A 20,838-nucleotide genomic window follows, 5' to 3' on the forward strand; every position below is an offset into this window, starting at 1 on the left:
CAGCCCAGCATATATAAGTTTGGAGATGTTTTAGAGCAAAGGTGGATCTGCTATGCTATCGACTCATCTCAATAACCTATGAATACTTTTCCTCAGTTAGGGTCTCATAGCTCCAGCTTTGAAACATCAGCCATTTCAAGGTCATGCAAAGGAAAATGTGGCCCATGGCCAAGACAGACAAAGTCTTGAGTTGTAGGATAATCCAGTGCTCTCTAAAGCATACTAGAAAACCCAGGCAGCTATTTAAGCAGCATGTACCATCCCATAGGCCACGTGGTTTTCTGGCCTCCTTCTCTCATATGCCCTGAAGTTCAGTTGGTCTCATGGCTCTCAGAGTCGGCCTGGTATGGAGAACAGTGGGGCTTCAGGTCAGGTTGTCTACTGATTTCAATTCTGCTGTTGGCTGGAATTCTATCTGTCAAGAAGGTTTTGCACTCAGCCATTTGATAGTCGAAGAGTGAGCCCATGAAACTGGATTTCCTGCCTATCTGGAAAGAGGAGCATCCCTGGAGATCTGACATGTTCAGTGAAAATTAGGGGTTAGTTTTTACTATTCCCAGTTAGTCTCTGCTGAATCTAATGTATTTCAACATTTGAGAATTAAAAACACACATAGACACACATAAAGAAGAATTTCTCTATTTTTTATTATGAACTTAACTTCATCAAGAGACTCTAATCAACATTAAACTATTTACTTCCCTCCAAAGTAATTTCCTTGCTGTCAATGCACAGCCATGCATTTTTACTTCTTTATAATTAGTGTGAACATACTCGTTTTTACTTAAGAAAGGTTTTCTTTACCTTGGCGTTCAGGTTTGTTTTCACAGGCGAAGAAAACACTGAGAATGAGAAGGAACTTTCACTGGAGAGTTGGGAGGATTATATGAGGTCATACTATCCCCGAGGTAAAGAAACCTTAAAGGACCCGGAATCCCTCCCCATATCTCTGATGACCCCCCTTCGAAACTAACCAACTCACTGGTAGGGCTTTCCCACGCAAGGACCTCTGCAGATCTCACTCCTTAAGCAAGGGTGGACTCTCCCTTCTAAAGGAAGAATGCAAACCTATCCTCCCGGTCTGTAGGGTCCACTTGTCTGCCCTGGGCCTGCAACCCTGCCTCCTTCTTTACTGTGTTGTGGGGTTATCGAAATGGTTTCCCATGCAGGCAGAAAACAGAACCGCTGCTTCCGAACAGTGCGCTTTATCATTCCCCTCAAATGTCTTTTTTTTTTTTTCTTAAAGTGTAATCACACACCAATACTTTCCAATCTATCAAAGTTTAAATTTGCCAGGGCTTTTTCCTAAGTCAAGGAAGTAGCCAAGCAAGGTTTAATCAAAACCAGCAACTATTTATACAGCTGTCCTTGGGCTCATGTCTCGTAAAAGGATTTAGCTTCAAACTCTGCTGCCTAAATCCTTTGGAAGTTTCACACAAAAGCTCTGAGGCTGCTCTTCTGGGTAGTGCCAGCCCCATGCTTCCCGGGTGTCTTCCAGAGAGGCTGCGCCAGCTCTTAGCACGTGTGGCATGGAGCAAAGCAGAGAAGAGCAGAACTTCGACATACATAAGTCCCCTTTTTCTGTCTGGGGGACATGAGGCCTTGACGGTTGCTCCAAGAAGTTCCAGAAAATTCCCCTAGGGTTGGGAAAGAGAGGGAAGAGGATCAGGCACAGTCTTTCTTTTGTGAGCTTTTCTCTGGCTCCTCACACTTTCGCTCGCGGGTGGGTCTTTCGCACGTGGCCCCCACGCCCAGCCCCCAGGGCGTGAACGGTCTCTGGCAGGCATCCTTCAAAGGAGATGGGGGCTGGGTATCCCTGCAGACAGATGCATCCGCACAAAGCAGCATGTGTTCCCAGCAAAGCCCTGGAGAGGAGGAAGAACCAGAGCTCAGCATCTGGCTGATTTTCAAGTACACGCGGAGCAGCGCTTCAGGCAGCCTTGGGTCCGAACCAGCCCGTTCGGACTTGAAGCGAATGCAGATGCCAGCAGGAGTCACCGACGGCGGGCCCAGGGCGCGGCCGGCCCCACACGCTGAGAGACAAGGAGGCCCAGAGGCCGCGGGTTAGGCAATGTGACCCTGGCGACCCCGACCGCCTCCGCCTCCCTCGCTCGCTGCTCCACCTGCCCGCGGAGCGCGCCGAGCCGCTGACGGAGGTGATGGCTAGCCCCGCACCCTTAGTGGCCTCCATCAGCCACCAAATGGTGGCTCTGCAGACCCTGCAGCTGCTGCAGGAGGAGTGGGGCTGGGGGGATGATCCGGGCACCCCAAGGAGCCCGCGGGACCCTGATCACGTGTCCGCTTCCCCAGCGCGTCGCTCAGGCCCTCGGCGGGCCCGGCCTGGGCGCGAGGAGGGGGGCGGGGACAGGGGCGCCAGGAATGAGGGATCTGGGACTCGGGCGAGCTCCCCCGAGGTGGAAGTGGTGCGAGGCGCCGAGGGGGGCGTGGAGCTGCTGCCCTTTCCCCCGGACCACAGGCCCTGCAGTCTGGCCCGAATGGCGATGCGCAGCGCGCTGGCCCGCGTGGTGGACTCGACCTCAGAGCTGGTCAGCGTGGAGCAGACGCTGCTGGGCCCCCTCCAGCAGGAGCGGTCCTTCCCCATCCATCTGAAGGTGAGTCTGGCCTCCAGCATCCCCTGTCAGGCGCAGGATCCCCTCGCATGGCGCATGGCGGGGCTGAGGGGCTGGGATGGAGACGGGGTGGGGCCGCAGGATCCGAAGCAGAGCTGCCCCCAAGGATTCAGTCCCCTGGAGGGGGATGGGAGGAGGTGACACGCTGGGGAGTCGGCACTTGGGGCAGGGAACTCAGGTGGGCCCCAGGTGGACCCACCTGACTGCAGAAAAGAGATGCAGGGACGCCTTGCCAAAACCTTCCTCTGGAACTCCTTACCCTCTCACATAAATCAGCTTCCTGCTCCAGCTGAAGGCCCTTGCCACATGTGCAGCTTCTAAGGATGGAGGACAGCTTCCCCTACTCCTTTTCCAAATTAATAACCCTTCCTCCAGAGCCTTAAATATACATATTAAGTTCCCTCTGCCTTTGTATGATGAAATCACCTACATTATTTAAAGTTCCTTCACACTTAAGAATCGCAATTATTTTTGCATAAATCCAATTCCAGGCAGAGCTCAGAGGCCTTACAGAGTCAACCTAAATTCTCATAAAGTGGGGTGAGAGCGAGATGGGTCCCGGGTGTTGAAGCGTGAATACTAATGCTAACTCCTGCTAAGTCACGCAGCTCATGCTTGTAGGGCACAGTTTCCTTTTAAGGTACCAACTGTGTTAGCTAATTTAGCCAGGGAACAGAGCAGCTGCCTCCCAGGCCGAGCAGGATCATCGAAATCTGGGGATCTGGGAGCCAGTCTTGACCTTGCCATTAACTAACCTAATTGATTTAAAGTCACAAATCTCTTTGAGACCTTCTGGCTTTCCAATTTTGACCTGCTTCGTTCATTGCCCTTGGGAGTCTAGCAGAAGGAAATGAGGAGGGGTGATGAAGAGAGCTTAGAGCACTTCGCAAGAGTTGCTATTCTTGCTCTACAAGCCAAGGTTTGGAAAAAATTGGTCTATATTAGATTGCACGATACACTGTAAAAGATTAATTTAAAATCAAACATAAAGTATATCATACAAATAAGTATGTTACTCTAGACTAGGATTTCTCAACCTCTACACTACTGACATTTTGGGCTGGATAATTGTTGTGCGGGGTTGTCCTATGCATTATATGGTGTTTAGCAATGTCCCTGGCCTTTACCCAGTGGATGCCAGCAGAATTAGTCCCTCTGCCAAACTGATACAGCCAAATATTGCCAAATGTGGTGGTGGTCGGGGGGGGGGGGGCGGGGAGATCACCTCCAGATGCAGAGCACTATTCCACTCACGTTAGAAAGTTAAGAAAATGAAGCTGCATTTGCCCAGTGCTCTCAAATATGAGATGCACCTTTGTCTGTACCACCAAGAAATAAAAAATCCTACTGATTAAACTAGGACATACCATCGATTCTAAGGTACACCCTCACTTCAGAGATTTTTGAAATGTGAAAAAAATGTGCATCTTAGACTTGATGAAATATAAAGTGCTGTGTGATGTTAGGAGCATATCACACACAGGTAGACTGGCAAAAGGAGAGACTGATCAGTTTTACCTTAGGTGATCCTGGAAGGCTTCTTGGAGGAGATAACCTTTTTAAAAAATGAATATTTGCTCTCCAAGCGTTAAAGGGAAAAAGCATTTCAGGGGATCCAAGGCCCAGAAGCCATGAAAGGGCCTGGGCCTTTGGGGGAACTAAAATGAGTTCACTGTGGCAGAAGGGGTGCTGGAGAGGTAAGTGAGGTCAGATGATGAAAGGCCTGTGTGTGTGTCATGCTGAGGACCTTGGATTGTCTTGCAGGCAAAAGGTAGCCATTGAAGGGACTGAGGCAAGGACTGGGGCCTAGATAAGTCATGAGAGGGAAGGCTGCAGGTGGGGAGTCAGGTCAGAAGAGGATTGTCCGAGGGCCTGACCCAGCTCGGTGGCAGTGGTGACCTCTGCTCTGGACAACAGATCATGCCACTTGGGCTGAATGCAGCTGTCACTTACACTTGGTAATCCTTTTAACCCTTTCTACTTGAATTTTTGTCCTAAAACAAAACTCCTCAAACTTTATTCATCCAAACCTCAACCTTTTCTTCCCTGTCACCAGCAAACACGCAGACATCTGGATGTGTTGCTGCCGGTGTTTCTAGAGGTGTCCAGAGGGCTCATTAGGAACGGGGACCTTCCCCTGCGTTTTAGGCTCTGAGAACGGCCAGTGCTTTCAGAAGGGAGAGAGGCAGGAGAGGTTGCTCTGGGTAATTTCCTCTTGGCCAGCATCTTGGAAGTTTGCTTGGTTTGCTGTTTGGAGGAAAGGTGGTATCTCCATCTGGTCTGTAGAGGAGTGATTATAAAGCTCTTAGACTTAAGGACACGGCAGTCTGCCTTTCCAGCGGGCTGGTTATACAGACTTGGCTTCGTTAATAGTCGTGTTCATTCAAACGATTTGGATACGTGTTTTCTGTATTTTTAAAATAAGAACATGCAGATGGATTTTATATACCGGAATGGTTTCAGGAGGATTGGTGTTAATGGAAATAACATTTGTGTATCATTTGCAAGTGTGTGGAAACTTCCCCAACATCAGGTCTCTCCTGTAGTGTTACTTGCCGCAGAGGCCAGGAAGACACACTGCAACCAAAGGCTGTAGCCAGTGATGGGCATTAGGGACCCTGAAGGGGAGACGGCATGGCACAGGACAGTGATCAGGTCCCATGGAGCATTTCACACCTGCTCTGCCGCTTTCTGCTATAGGCCCTGGAGCAAGGAGTTTAGTTTTCCTGTGCCTTAATCTCCTCACCTCTAAAGTGGGGATAGTGGCATCTAACCTTATAGGGTTATTGAGGTAATGCATATAAAGTCTTGGCTAGTGGCCGCCCGTAGTAAGGCACAATACCTTTGAGCTTTTGTTATTATTATTATAATTATTAATAGCTGGTTGCTGCCTCATGAGTTCTCATTGACTGTTATTATTGTCACTTCCGTTCTTGATATTGATGGATCTGACCCATCAACTCTGTATTTCCTGTTCTGAGACCATTGACGAAAGCAGAGTTAAGATGACCCAAAGAGACTTCCAGGAAGCCTCCGCTATCCAGAGATCAGCTTCAGCCCATGTTGAATGAGTGTCTTAGAGACATTGCCATCGAGTGACTCGCTGATCAAACCACTGAGGATTAAGAAAGTGAAATTTTCAGGCGTGAAGGCAGAGAAACCCTCATCACAGTAACAGTGGATACCGTTATACTACTTTACACTTTTCTTAAAGGAGCCAACACTTACTATTCCTTTTGAACATTTAGAGGTTATCAAACACGTGCAAAAAAAAAATGAAATGAGTTTCTTCATGGTGGATAAAATATGCTTGACAGTGCAGAGTCTTGTTAAATTCGGTGGAGAGGATGGAATTAATCAGCTTGACAGACATTTATTACAGGAGGAAACTGAGGCTCAAAGGAATTTAGGACTTTGCTGAAGATCCCGCAGCTGGGAAGTAATGCCCCATGATTCAAACATGGTTTTATCTGCCTCCTTCTACCAAATCACAGTGCTAGCTCATCGGGGTGTCTTGAACATCACGCTGAAATGTGCATGAGAGTGCATGGTTACAGGGCACGGTCATAATGCCATGCACTGCACACCGTTTGCGCTGCAACAGTCACGTTGTAGAGTGGGTATCTTAGTCAGCTTGGGCTGTCATCACAAAATGCCACAGATGGGGTGGCTTAAACCACAGACATTTATCTTCTCCCTGTTACGGAGGCTGGGAAGTCCAAGATCAAGGTGCCAGCAAATTTGGTTTCTGGTAAGGGCTCTCCTCCTGGCCTGTAGACTGCCACCGTCCCACCATGTCCTCACACGGCCTCTCCTCTGCACATGTGGAGAGAAAGAGCTCTCAATGTCTCTTCTTATAAGGATACCAATCCTACTGGATTAAGGCTCCCCCCTTGTGACCTCATTTAACCTTAATTACCTCCCAAAAGGCCCTATCTCTAAATAACAGTCACATTGGAGGTTAGATTTTCAACATATGAATTTTGGGGGGCCCCAATTCAGTCTACAACACTGGGTGATTTGTGTGCCTCCTTATATAATGGCCACCTTACCTAGTGACAAAAGACACCAGGTAAATGTAGGAAATCATTGTCAAACCAGTAATACTAGCAAAGATGCTTTAGGCACTTGCCACCCAAAGGGAACATAGAAATGTGCGGGACACCAGAAGAAAGCCAGGCTAGGATTTTAAAACTGCTGAAGATGACCAATTCACATCGAGACCATTAACCAAGCCAATTATGAAGTCACTCTGATTGAGTTTTGTCTGTCTTCCTTTGAGAGTTAAAAACATTTATAGTTTCCAAGAGTTCTGTTCTAAAGCAAGTTTCATGGAAACTATAGCTGATGCCAACTTTCGGAGGCAGAAGAACTTTGCTGCCATTGCAGATTAAACTTGCCTGTGAGCTCACCCGTTTCAATTAGCTAATTCTGGTACCAATTACTCCATCACGTTCCGTAGTCCTTGCTGGTTTTCTCATTCTACACAGCAAGAGCAGCGGTATAAAACTGTTGGCTTTGGCTGCACAGTCATTGCTAATGCTCTTTGCAAACTGCAAGGGTGAATATTGGGTTACTCAGAGGAAGACAGTGGTGATGAGTACTTTTTTCCCCATTAACATTAGTTGCAAAGCCAGTTTCTGCAAATTTGGGAATTGTGTCTTTAAAAATTACTAACATACTATTGAAGAAATAAATGCTCATGGTTGTAGATTAGTAGCCTTACCAGAGGATTGCTCTTCATTTGGGACAAAACTGTGCTTTTATGTTAGAAAAAAATAACTTTTTCTGTTCTGTGACTCTTCTGAAAGTAGCTTAATTATAGCTTTGTCATTCCCTCTAATGTGGACAATATGAAAATCAGGACATCTAAGCTTTCTGAAATGAAAATTTGGGGAAAGATATTGCAGGAAGGCCTTAAAACAAAACTACTTATGTTTGACATCTTGGTGGAAATTCCACTGTGCTTTATTTTACAATTTTGGGGTTTGCCTTGTGAGCATACCTGAATCAAGTGCTTGTAGTCATGACAAAGTGCTTTTCACTGGACTTTTCTAATGAAAATGGTACCATACTCAAAGCAAATGCGTAAGAACCCTTAGTTACTTGTGAGCATTTACACTGGGTACACACAAGTAAAAATGTTTAATTTCCTGTGGATGATAGACTTTTTATGGTGACTGGCAGATACTTTGGTTCTTCATTGGGTCTTTTATTACTGTACAGTTGCATGTCTATTTGAGATTGACCTTAGGTTCAGGCAGCTGGTGACTGACTGCTCTGGGTCCTGTGAATTTTTTTTTTAAAGATTGGCCCTGAGGTAACATCTGCACCAATCTTTCTTTTGTTTTCTTCTTCTCCCCAAAGCCCCCCAGCACACAGCTGTATATTCTAGTTATAGGTCCTTCTAGTTGTGCTATGAGGGACGCCACCTCAGCATGGCTTGATGAGCAGTGCTAGGTCCGTGCCTAGGATCGAATGGGCGGAACCCTGCGCCACTGAAGCAGAACACACAAAACTTAACCACTGGGTCAGGGACCAGCACCCGGGCCCCGTGAATTTGTAGTTCAAAGCAAGATGTTGATGAACCAAGTGAAGATGGGGCAATTGGTGGTCCACTGTTCCTCATAGTGTGGTTTTCAGGATGTCTCTCTAAATAGAGAAATGACATTGCCATTGTAGGTCCACAGCCAGCGTGGAGGATTGTAGTGAGTCTGAGGAAAGGATTTGTGTTCCTTCGTAGGGCCCAACACTGGGCAACTTTAGTGGAGAGTGGTCTTCTGGTCGATCTGAAGTTGAGTAAGGCCATGCGCTATCGCAGAAAGTGGGAGAAAGCTCTTTCTTTCTTTAATGCTCTCTGTAGAGGATTCAGGGAGAGTGAGAAGGGAAAACGTGAGAAGCTGAAACAGTTTATGGAGGCCATGTGAGAGAATATAGCTCAAGATATGACTGTTTTGAAATGAACCATCTTTTTAAAATGCCAGTGGTAAAGGGAATATGAACAGCTTTATAGTAGATCTAGAAGTGATTTTGCAGGTGACGTGCTAGGAAAAAAGCCCAGAAAGCCTGTAGATTGTTTAAAAGTTATCTGCATTTTAGACCCTATAAAGTCATATTGTATTTTTGACTTTATTATCCATTGGTGTTGGTTTCAGAAAACAAGCTTTGAAACTGACTCCTGCTGCCAGATTCTTTTTGCCTTCAAGCCTTCAGTTTTGATGGGATTGTTTATTTTCAGTAAGAAGCTAAAAAAAGGCCTAACTTTTCTTCCCTTTTTGGACTTTGCAGGTGTATATTCAGTTGTTCAAGGATTCCAGATGTGTGCCTTCCTAATAAACACAATGCAGAATGCAGGAAAGAACAAGTGTGGTGGTTTTTCTAGGAGATCTCCTCACGCCGAGTAGGAGAGAACAGAGTGGAGGAAGGGAGAGCTCCAACGATGAGGTCTCTGATTAGCTGGAGGTTGGTTTTACATGGGGTACCATGCCTTGAATATCTTCCAGATAACCAAGCCCTCCCAATTACGTTACAGAGAAGAAGGATGGGCCAACAGGCCAGTCTTCAATTTGCATGTGACCATTGCCAATTTGAGCTTCGTAACACTCAGTTAACCTTAAGAAAAATAACCTGAATGTGGCCAAAAAAGAAACCAAAACAGTCCACTTGTAAGGCATTTTTGGTCCATCCCCAAAGCTAGTTTGGTGCCTCTCCCGCTTGCTTCCATGGTGTCCCTGTTCACCGCACTGTGGCATCTACAGCTCTGTGCTTCCTGTTCACCAGTCTGTCTCCCACACTGGTGGGCGGGTGAGCAGGGCACCTGGTCCAGTTTCTTATTTTATGGGTCTTTGATGAACATTTGAGTTTTGAAGAGAGGTTAATTCCGGTGCTGCCACTCATTTGCTGTGTGACTTAGGCACATCATTTAATGTCTCTAAGCCACATTTTTTTTCCATCTATCATGGACTGTTGTGAGGATTGAGCAAGACAAGGTGTGTAAGGAGCCTCACTTGGAGCCTGGCACATAGTAGGTTCTCAGGCTCATAGGCTAGACCAGTGTTCTTAACATGCTGGTTTGCCTTGTTACTCCCATGCTCAGAAGTCTCCAGAGACTTTACTGTGACCCTCAAGGCTTCCTATGCTAACTTATCTCCTGATTCCCAGCATAAACTCTGTTCTTTGCAGACTGGTCTCCTCCTAGCCTCAGCCCCTACTTGACTTCAAGCCCTTGCTTGTGTTGTTCATTCTAATTGCAAGGACTGTCTCTTTGCCCTAGGAGTCAAATACTGCTTTCCCAAACATCACCTAGAATAATGTCCTCAAGGTCCATCCATGTTGTAGCATGTGTCAGAATTTCCTTCCTTTTTTAAGGCTGAATAGTATTCCATTGTGTGTATATACTACATTTTGTTTATCCATTCGTTTGTCAACGGACACTTGAGCTGCTTCCACCTCTTGGCTATTGTGAATAATGCTGCTATAAACATGAGTGTGAAAATATCTCTTTGAGATCCTGCTTTCAATCCTTTTGGATATATACCCAGAAGGAGAATTGTTGGATCATATGACAATTCTATTTTTAATTTTTTTGAGGAATCTCCATACTGTTCTCCATAGTGGCTGCACCATTTTACATTCCCACCAGCAGTACAGAAGGGTTCCAGTTTCTCCACATCCTCACCAACGCTTGTTACTTTCAGTTTTTTGATAGTAGCTATCTTAATGGTTGTGAGGTGAACTCGACCACTCTTTGTGAGACTTAATGTTTGTCATCTCTACTGAACGGTTTAAATCGGTTTCATCTCACCAGTTGGATTCCAAGTTTCTATAGAGCATATTTTTTCTTTTCTTTTTTCCCCTCCCTTCCCCTCCTCTCCTTCTTACTTACCTCCCATCTAGCGGAGTACTTTAATTATAGGCTTAGGTTGATGGAGTGCTTTATAAATACAAAAACTTTCATATCTGTGAACCAATTTGACCTTCACAGCCTTTCCGTGTGGTAGCTATTATTGTTTCCATTTTACAGATGAGAAAACGGAATATTCCTTAGATGAAATGTCTTGTCCAAGGATGACCCATCAAAGGGGCAGAATCTGGGCTCTGAAGGCAGAACCAGGCCACTGAGGGAAAGTCCAGTGCTCGTGAGGGAATTGGCTCTGCATCCCAGGGGTCTTTGAGGCTGCCTGGAGGGCCACTGTTCTAACTAACATCTGTGAAGTCCATTTTGCCATGTAGCGTACATACTCACAGGTTCTGGGGACTAGGATGTGGACGCTTCTGGGAGGTCATTGTTCTGCCTACCACAGGGCAGATTTCAGCTAAAGATTAGGAAGAAATGTTCTAAAACTTAGCGCTATCTCCTCTAATGGGTTGCATACTAAGCACATGAGTTTCTGCAGTGTAGCCAGGCAAATTTTGGACAAGCACACATCAGGTATGCTATAGAAAGGCTTCACATGTAAGAACGAGCTCTGTAGGAACCCTGGGCAGTGCTTAGATTATGTCTATAAACGTCTGTTCTTTTATAGGATTGGTTTTTGTGCTTTACCATAGCCCTCATCACACTTCGCTGGACATTTGGATGTATGTCCCATGTGTTCCATTCCCCCTACTAGGTTCTAAGCTGTTTAGAGATCGGGTATCATGTCTAATTGCCTTTTATTCAGTGTAGTCAGTCATGTAGTGGAGACTTGGTATACATTTGAAATAAATTTAACTGATTCATTAACTGAGTCAAACAGGCCGAGGTCATTATCCTAGTAGATCCCTTGAGTCACAGGAGATTATCTGAACTCACTTTAAAATGTAAACGCTGGCCATCAATTTGGAACACTGTAGCAAACAATACATTTCATATCCAGAGTCTGAAATTACACAGGCTTTAGAAGTTCCAAAACCTGCTCTTAGATTGCTCAGCCGTAGTGTTCTAATTCTGGCAAAGCGCTCAAAGCACCATGTAGGATATTACATCATTTCTGGAAGCATCTGGGACTTGCTAAATAAAGGCTGCTGGGAAGATATGCTCTGTTGTTGAATGGAAAGCACCATAAGTGAAATCATCACGAACATTGATCATGTGAGTTTCTACCGAAAGCACGTGAGCCGTTTAATATGCTATTGCCTCAACGCTATAACTTGTGGCCCCCACCTCCTGCAGCAGCATCCGTAGAGGTTTGGTTGGAAGCCATATTATTGGATCCATAGTTGGCCTTCAGACCTTCCAGAAAGGAAGAAAAGCAACCACCTGTTTTATTTTTCCCTTCCCTGCCTTAAGAGTCCCATGGAAAGCCTATTCTTATTAATTTGTTTTCTTTGACTGTTCATATATTTGAGAAAGGATTAAATGGAAATGCTGTACTAAAATAGTAAAATAAAGAGACTTTGCAAAGCTCGCCAGAGGTCTCAAGTTTAGCCCCGGCCTGGGGAACCAGTACAGCCCAGCAGTGGAATTTTATTGTATGTATAATTTCCCCAAACGATGCCTTCTTTGATTCTTTACAGTAAATGTGAAATTGACTTCAGATTTTGGGCCCACAGATATCTTTTTAAAGGCATTTTAATCTTCTTTGGGTGATGAATGCCTTTGCAGACTGGCTAACAGGCACACGTCAGCACATATTTCAGTGGTTCCTTCTAGTTTGAATTTCCCTTTGCACGTTGTCTTTGATCCTTCCACTTTGTACTTAGAGTTGGATTACTTCTATAAAGCAAGCGGACAATTTCCCTTGATGTGGATCTCGGGGAAGTAGTCCAGAGTCATTTTTTTCTCCTATTTTCCCATTCCCAAGCAACATGCTCCAGCAATATAGGTTACCCCTAAATTATGGGACAGATTATCTGAGTAGCCCCTGGATACCTTCTGAGCAGAAATGAGCAACACGCTAAGGCACAGAAGCAAGAATGCTTTAAAAGAGAAACAAATCCAGAAGCCTGGTAGCCTGAGAATAGAGTAAAGGGACTGTAGCCTGTTTATCTTTCTGTCCCAGCGCCTAACTCACCCCAGGGTCCTGCCGCCATTGTTTGCTGAACTGAAGTAAATGGATGTTTGTTTCGTTTCTTGGGAGATGTTCTCTAACAAGCACTTGCCAGAAACCCAGGTCCTTCTCACCCAAAGGACAGAGGTTTTATTAGGGGGGAGAACAGCATCTCTTTCTATTCAGAATTAGGAAGAAAAGTCTACTTCCTCATCACAGTTTGGTCCAACTTTTAGTTCTTCCTTTTGTTTTCTTTTGGATTATCTATTTTTCTTTTCCTGTTGTTGAGTTGAATTCTCAGCTCACGGAGTTTCAGTGCTTATTCTTTACTTATGTAAGCATTTCAGTCTACGCATTTCTCACTTGCTACGTCCCACAAATTTATGATATAGTATTTCCATAATTGTTCAGTATAAAGTATCTTATACTTGCAATTATTTTTTTGCTGACCCATGGATTATTTAGAAGTAGATTTTTAAGTCATACATGTTTGGGGAAGATATCTATGTTATTAATTTCTCATTTATTTGCATGGTACAGACTTTTTGATATTTGTTGAGATTTGCTTTGTGGCATTGTAATATAGCCAGTTCATAAATATTCCACATTTTTTTTTCAGGGGAAGATTCACCCTATGCTAACATCTGTGCCAGTCTTCCTCTTTTTTTTTCCCTCCCCCTGCCAAAGCCCCAGTACATGGTTGTATATTCTAGTTGTAAGTCCTTGTAGTTCTTCTATATAAGCTGTTGCCGCAACATGGCTACTGACAGATGAGTCGTGTGGTTCCGCATCTGGGAAGTGAACCTGGGCTGCCAAAGTGGAGCGTGTCAAACTTTAACCACTAGGCCATCAGGGCTGTCTCCATATATGTTTGAGAATAATGTGTATTTGCTTATCTCTGTTGAACCAAGCTTGTGATTCGTGTTTTCAGTCTTTTCTCCCTAGGCTGGTTGTTTTGTTGTTGGATCTATCATTTTCTGAGAAAGCTGGGTTAACATCAGTCTTTATGTTTATGGATTGACTGTAAATTGAGGTTATTGTGTTATATACACAAAAGTAAAAAATTATTATGTCTTCTTGGGCAATAGTTACTTCTATTAATTGTAGTTTATTTTTTCCCTAATAATGATTTTTCTGGCTTTATTTTGGCTTCTCTTTGTCTGGTATATAGTTTAGTATCCATTTACTTTCGATCTTTAGGTAATTTTAGTTTTAAATCTGTTGCTTGTAGACAGCACATAGATCAATTTTTAAAATCCAATCTGGTAGCCACTATATTTCAAAAAGTGTCTTATTTGGTGCTTCTATTCACCTTGCTTTATGTTTGTATCTTTATTTCTTCATTTTTACCTTCTGTAGATAGAAACAATAAAGTTTTCATATACCATTTCCTTTTGCTGATTTTGAAGTTTTATGTATTATTTCTCTGCTTTAAAAGATAACCTTTACATTTCTCACATGCATACTTCACAAGCCTGAAACTTACCAGTTTTGCCACCTTCCTGTGGAATAATGTGATGCCTTAGAATGTCACTCCAGCCTACATGTTACTACTGTTCAACATTTTAGAACACTCTTGCTTTTGTAAACCCTAAATTAGTTATAATTTCTGTTTTGGACAATGAATTCTTTAGATTTACACCATGTTTTTAAATTTCTTTATTCATTGTTGCTTCTTGCATCTCATTCTTTTTTCTGAATTATATTTCCTCTTTCTGAATTCTATCTTTAGGAAGAAAGGACAGTGGGGATCTATTTGAGGTAACTCCTTTTATTTTTTTAAGTGAAAGTATATTTATTTTGTCCTGAGGTTTAAGTGTCAGTTTAGTTGGATAAAAAAAAAATTCTAGGTTGGCAGCTCCTTCAGGTTGATGGTTATTTGAGAATATTATTCCATTCTTTCTTTCTTCAATTGCTGTGGCTTAGAAGTTGCCTGTCTGTCTTGTCATCCCTTCAAATCCATCTTTCCTTTTCTCTCTCATTGCTTTTAAGAGTAGTTTTACCTTAATGAGTTTAGATTTGGATCTCATTTAACTTACTCTACTCAAGGCTGTTTTACTTCCTGAAGGTTTTGGATTAATTTTGGATAATTTTTATCCATTATTCCCTTTGAATTTTACCTCTCCTCCATTCTCTCTCTCGTCTTTGCTGGAAATGTATTTGATGAACTTTGTTCTTCTGTCTTCCATGTTGCTTAATCTCTCATTCATAGTTCCCTTTTATCTTGCACTCTGGGTAATTTTCTCATATTTATCATCCATTTTACTAATCCTCACTTTAGATGTCTTCGTTCAGGTGTTTAAACTGTCCATTGAGTTTTTAATTTGTCACAGTAGTGGTCATTTCTAGAAGTGGTATTTGGTTCTTTTTCAGGCATGTTTTTTCTTAAAACATTTTTGCTTCCTTCTTTTTTAACTTTAATCATTTTAAACATATTTTATAGTTTCTATCTGAAATTCTTGGAGTTTAATCCTGCCCTGAATGGTATCTGCTGTATCATGGCAGATTGTATTTTAAATTTCGTCTTCTGAGTTTGTCCTTGACAGAGCTTTATGGGAATACTACTGTGGAGCATGGGTTGTGAACATGTCCTTGTGGAATAGGCTGTTGTTTGCTTTTGCCATGTGTCCTTGGATATTTCAGCTCACTTCCAATGTTTAAGTTAATTTCTCAGTGTGAGTATTCCAGAACATGTATATGGTGTAGAGGACAACTCCAAACTTAAACTTGTGTAGTACAGGTCTACAGTTACACATTCTTAGGGGCAGCTTTACCTTCCACCCCAAACCCAACTCAATAGAGATGAACTTTCTTTTCTCAATGGATATTGGCAGGCAGCTAATCTACTTTTCCTATATTTCTGGCCCTTGGGGATTTTCATTACTTTCTTGCAAGCTCAGAAATGATGTTTGTTCTATTTTATTTACAACTTGGTAGCAAGGGGTTTGGGGGAAACTAAGTGTGCCATGTTGCCAGAACCAGAAGTCTGTGTGGTATGTTATTTTCACGTATTTAAAAATAAATCATAGGGGCCAGCCCAGTGGTGCAGCAGTTAAGTTCACACATTCCGATTCGGCAGCCCAGGGTTCACCAGTTCAGATCCCGAGTGCAGACATGGCACTGCTTGGCAACCCATGCTGTGGTAGGCATCCCACATATAAAGTAGAGGAAGATGGGCATGGATATTAGCTCAGGGCTGGTCTTCCTCAGCAAAAAGAGGAGGACTGGCAGCAGATGTTAGCTCAGGGCTAATCTTCCTCAAAAAAAAACTCATATATTCAACATTATCTCTGATGTGGAATAATTTCAATGTATTTATCCATGTATCTGTTTATATGCAACGGATTTTAAAATGTGAAACATTTGGGGATTAAAAATCTGTTTAATTACTTCATTATTTTAAACTACCTGAGAGTGAATTCTTTCTAAATTTGCATTGGAAATTTCTTGAGACCATGTTCATTAAATACAAAATCTTGTATTGGAACCTGGACAGATTCCAGACAGTGAATATGGACTAATAGGAACATAGGATATTTGTGTTTTCATCAAAGCTCTTTTAGGAACAAATAACAGAAACTCAACTCCAAGTGGCTTAGGTAAAAAGGGATATTTATTGACTCAAATAGCCCCCACATACTGGGGTTTATTGGTCAGGTACAGCTGGATTGACATGCTTAAAAAATGTAGTTAGAATCAGTCTCTTTTAATCTCTCGGCTCTACTTTTTTTCTGTGTTGGCTTCATTCTCATTTGGATTCTCCCCTTATGGTGGCAAGATGTTTTCCAGTAGCCCCAGTTAAAGAGAACTTCTCTTTCTCAGTCTAGCAGACATTCTGGGACTGTGGCATATTGGGCTGCCTTAGGTTGCCTCTCCATCCCTGGCCAGTCCAAGTGACCAAGGGATGATATGCTCTGATTGGGCTGGTCCCTAGAGTTGTGGAGTGGGGTCAGGTTTGGTCAAACCACATAGGCTGAGAATGGAGGAGAGTAGTTCTCTGAGAGAAAAACCCAGCCTCATCATCAGAAAAGACGAATGGAAGCTGGGTACACGCAATACAACAAATGTCCCCGTAACCTATCTAATTGCTTCTTTGTGTTTGCTGTTCATTTCAGGACAGTGTTGAGTTTAGAAACATCTGCAGTCACCTGGCTCTACAAATTGAAGGACAGCAGTTTGACAGAGATTTGAATGCTGCCCACCAGTGTTTGAAGACAATAGTCAAGAAGCTGATTCAGTCACTTGCTAACCTTCCTTCAGATGCCCACGTGGTAGCCTGTGCTTCTTTGAGACAGATCTTACAGAATCTCCCAGACATATGAGTGTTCAAGCCTCGGGGACTAAAACCACAGTGAGCACTACTCAGAGAACCGGGTACCTTAACCTGCTAACTGCAGCGGACAGCAGATATTTTTACTCTTAGTAAGAACTCGGCAGCATATTTAGCAGTCTGCCCAGTGGCATCTGTACCTTCAGAATTAAAGCATGTTGGGGAAAAGTTTTGAAAGCAGTAGTTCCATTTGTAAGTATGTTGATGTATTCACTGACTTTTTGATTGAAATATATTCCACTTTGTGGAATTGTTGGATTATATATGTATATATATTTATTAATTCGTATTGTGTTAATTTTAATCGAATGATACCTTGATCTATATTCATATTTAGTGTAGGTGTATGGGATTTAATACGGTTATTTATATGATTAAAGCTCCATGGTTCTTAAAATTATCTTGAATAAATGGGATATTTGATAACTGATATGTTCTGCTTACTGAGCACTTCGTTTTCTGTAGTGGGAATGATCCTTAGATGTTGTGGGAGCACATGTGTCAGTAATTCTGAGCTCCACTTCTGGCATTAGAACTCACTGTTGGGCAGAAGAAGAGCCGCCCCCAGCTCTTGTGCTTTCATATACTGATTTGTAAATTTAGAATGATAATGAGCTATGAAGTACCAAGGACATATGATATGTAAATACAAAGGGCAGTATTATTAAAGTCATGTGGAAACATCTAGTTTTTCTTACTGTTTCTAAGTATTCTGATTGAAGTAGGAAATTCTTGTGAAAAAAGGGAAGGAGTGGATATACTGGCAGGTTTCCCTAAACATTTAGAGCTAGGAAAAGAGAGGGTGACTTTTTTTGTAATGATCTGCACATGCTTAGGAAAAATCTAAATTTCCTATTGTTTAATGATGACTGTGTTGAGAACCAAAGTTAATTGAAATGCTGCTTTTCCCTTAGAGTTTTAATAGAAACGGCATCAGACTCAGAAAAAAAAGAATACAGTGTATACTTGCAGCTTGCTTTCTAAAGGAATTATAAACTGGGTCTGTATGGCGAGAGTATACACTTTTAAAAAATAAAGTGTTGGGGCTGGCCTGGTGGTTAAGGGCACACGTTCTGCTTCGGCAGCTGGGGGCGGCCGGAGTTCACTGGTTTGGATCCCGGGTGTGGACATGGCACCACTCAGAAGGCCATGCTGTGGCAGGCGTCCCACATATAAAGTGGAGGAAGATGGGCACGGATGTTAGCTCAGGGCTAGTCTTCTTCAGCAAAAAGAGGGGCATTGGCAGCAGATGTTAGTTCAGGGCTAATCTTCCTCAAAAAAATTAAAAAATAAATAAATAAAATAAAGTGTTAATATTAATCAAAGCCTTTTTAATTCCTCATACTCTAATCCTAGTTGGTTCCAAATATTTTCTTGCAGAATCTGAGGATTAAAGGTAAATATATTGCTTCTCTTTAGATGTAACTGACCGTTTCCCTAGACAAGAACTAAATTTATGAGAGAGACTTCTAAATGAAAGATGAAAGGCATGTGTTTGTGCGTGTGCATGTGTGTGCGCACACGTGTGTGTGTACAGGGGCAGGATGGGCCAGAAAGGAAGAGCATTTATTTCTTGGGAACAATCTTTGGAACTTAGTTCTCCCCCTCCTAGGAAACACTGTATTCTGGGGGTATCACTGTATTTTACAGCACAGTCTTTCTTTCCCCAGGGAAATTATCCAAGCCCTCTTCTCGAAAGACCTATCATTACTTATAGGCTGCCTTCCTCACTGTAATCAATAGCTCTCTCAATAAATATGAGTATTAAAGGTTTTTTACTCTTACCTTAAGAAATGTTGAACATTTTTGCTTTTCCCTCTGTGCTTGTGCGTTTTCCTCACTTTGCAATGTTTTTCCCATGGACCAATTAAAACCCTGTTCATCCTTGAAGGCCTGATTGACCCACCACCGCCTCCATGAACTCTCCCTGATCATCCTCACGGGACAGGGGCTCTTCCTCCTCTGCGCTTCCATAGAGCATATTCTGTGCACCTGCACTGGCATTTATCGCATACATCTTACAGCATGGCTGTTGGTATACCTGCCATCAAGATCGGCTTGCTGAGGACAGGGATTATTCTAGACATCCTTCTATATCGCATAGCAGCCACAGTTCTAAAAGTTCTTTGACCCGACTGGAACTTCATGGCCCCCTACCACCTTTTCACCCTCACCCCTTCAATTCTTCTGTGGCTTACTTACCGTGGTCAATTTCTATAATTGTTTGGTTGTATGTGCCACCGATTTCCTTCTCCTTTTTTCCTTTGGTTGAATGCTGCTGATAAAACTTCATTCCTGGTCAAGACTAACTCTCTGCCTACTCCATATCTGCACATGAGTTCTGAATGTGGCTGAGCAAAACACACAGTTGTGCCAATCTCACTTCAGTTCGTGCCTCCCAGTTTCAAGGCGCCCTCATGTTCTCCATTAGAGAACTTCATTTCCTAGACCTGCATTGTCTGCTGTGGCCACATGTGGCTCTTGAACACTGGAAATGTGGCTAGTCTGAATGGAGATGCGCTGAAAATATAAAATGCACATTGGCTTTTAAAAACTTAATTAAAAAAACTATAAAATATCTCAGTAATTTTTTATACTGATTACATGTTGAAATGATAATTATTTTGAATATGTTGGGTTAAATAAAATACATTATTAAAATTAATTCTGCCTGTTTCTTTTTACCTTTTTAAGGTGGCTACTGGAAAATTTGATATTCCATATGTGGCTTGCATTATATTTCTGTGAGATGGTGCTGTCCTAGAAAATTTACTAGACAATTCACTGCTGTACTTGACAATTCACTCTCTGAGGGGCTTGTTCCACACTTTCTCAAACTTGTTCTCCACCCTCCTGGTTCTCGGCTGATGACCTTGCTCCAGATTGCACAGGGAGAATAAAGCCCTCAGAAGAGCATGTTCATCTCCACGCTAGCAGATCTACCTTATCTCTGTTTCTTTTTGTTTGAAGGAGGACCTGCCGTGCTCCTACCCGAGGCTAGTTGGCCACTCAGGCCCTGGTCCCATCCAGTCTGGCTTATTCAAGAACTTCCCTCTTGCACTCATCCCCTTGCCTGCATGATCATTTTTTGCCTCTCAATAGGACCATTTCCATCAGCATGATATTATGTTATAGCATCCCCAAATCTTTAAAACCTAATTCCTCCAGCTACAACTGTATTTCTCTCCTCCTTTTAAGAAAAAAACTCATTGAAATTGTCTATCGTCTACAGTTCTTTTTTTCCTATTCCCTTTTGAACTCCCTCAAAACAGATTTTGTACCCACAACTCCACCAACATTGCTTTTGTCAAAATACCCTAATCACTGCCCCACGGATAAATTCAATGGTAAATTCTCAATCCTCATCTTTCCTGATCTGTCAGCAACTTTTAACACAGTTGCTTGCTCCCTCCTTGAACCACTTTCTTATTTTGGTCAGCAGACTTTCAAGGTTTTACTTTTTCACTAACTCACTCCACAGACTTTTCTCCTGGTTCCTCCACATCTCTCTGACTTAATTTTGGAGTGCTTCAGGCTCAGTCTTGGTCCCCTTCTCTATCTACACTTTCTCCATGGTGATTTTAAATGCCAGCTGTTCACCAAAGTCACCCAGATATAGGTCTTTCACCTTGAACTGCAGACTCCTTAGCCAACTGACTACAGAATATCTCCACCTGAAAGTCTAAAAGGCACTGAAAATTCCAAAATGGAATTCTTGATCCTCAAACCTGCTTCTCTCTCATCTTCTAAGTTGCATTTGGCAGTGGCTCATATCCTTCCAGTCACATAGGAAAAAAAATGTGAAGTCATCCTTGACTTCTCTACTACTCTTACTTATAGACACTCAATCAGCAAATCCTATTGGCTCAACCTTCAAAATATATTTCAAATTGGATCGCTTCTCACC

General features: G+C 42.8%; 1 protein-coding gene across 2 annotated transcripts; it reads left to right on the forward strand.

Moving 5' to 3' along the window:
• The first annotated feature begins 679 nt into the window (after positions 1–679).
• On the forward strand, positions 680–19,561 carry DLEU7 (deleted in lymphocytic leukemia 7). 2 transcript variants are annotated; one of them, XR_006532211.2, is made up of 3 exons: positions 680–2,612; positions 8,919–9,092; positions 16,717–16,850. XR_006532211.2 is itself a non-coding variant. In XM_014851432.3 (2 exons), exons 1-2 carry the CDS (start codon positions 2,160–2,162, stop codon positions 16,921–16,923), a joined length of 660 nt encoding a protein of 219 aa, XP_014706918.2. In that variant the 5' UTR covers positions 683–2,159; the 3' UTR covers positions 16,924–19,561. The 2 variants fall into 2 exon arrangements, 1 of the variants encoding a protein (XP_014706918.2); XM_014851432.3 differs by lacking the exon at positions 8,919–9,092 and having other exon boundaries at positions 683–2,612; positions 16,717–19,561.
• The last annotated feature ends 1,277 nt before the right edge of the window (positions 19,562–20,838 follow it).

The sequence above is a fragment of the Equus asinus genome, chromosome 11 (genome assembly GCF_041296235.1).
Source record: "Equus asinus isolate D_3611 breed Donkey chromosome 11, EquAss-T2T_v2, whole genome shotgun sequence".
NCBI lineage: Eukaryota > Metazoa > Chordata > Mammalia > Perissodactyla > Equidae > Equus > Equus asinus.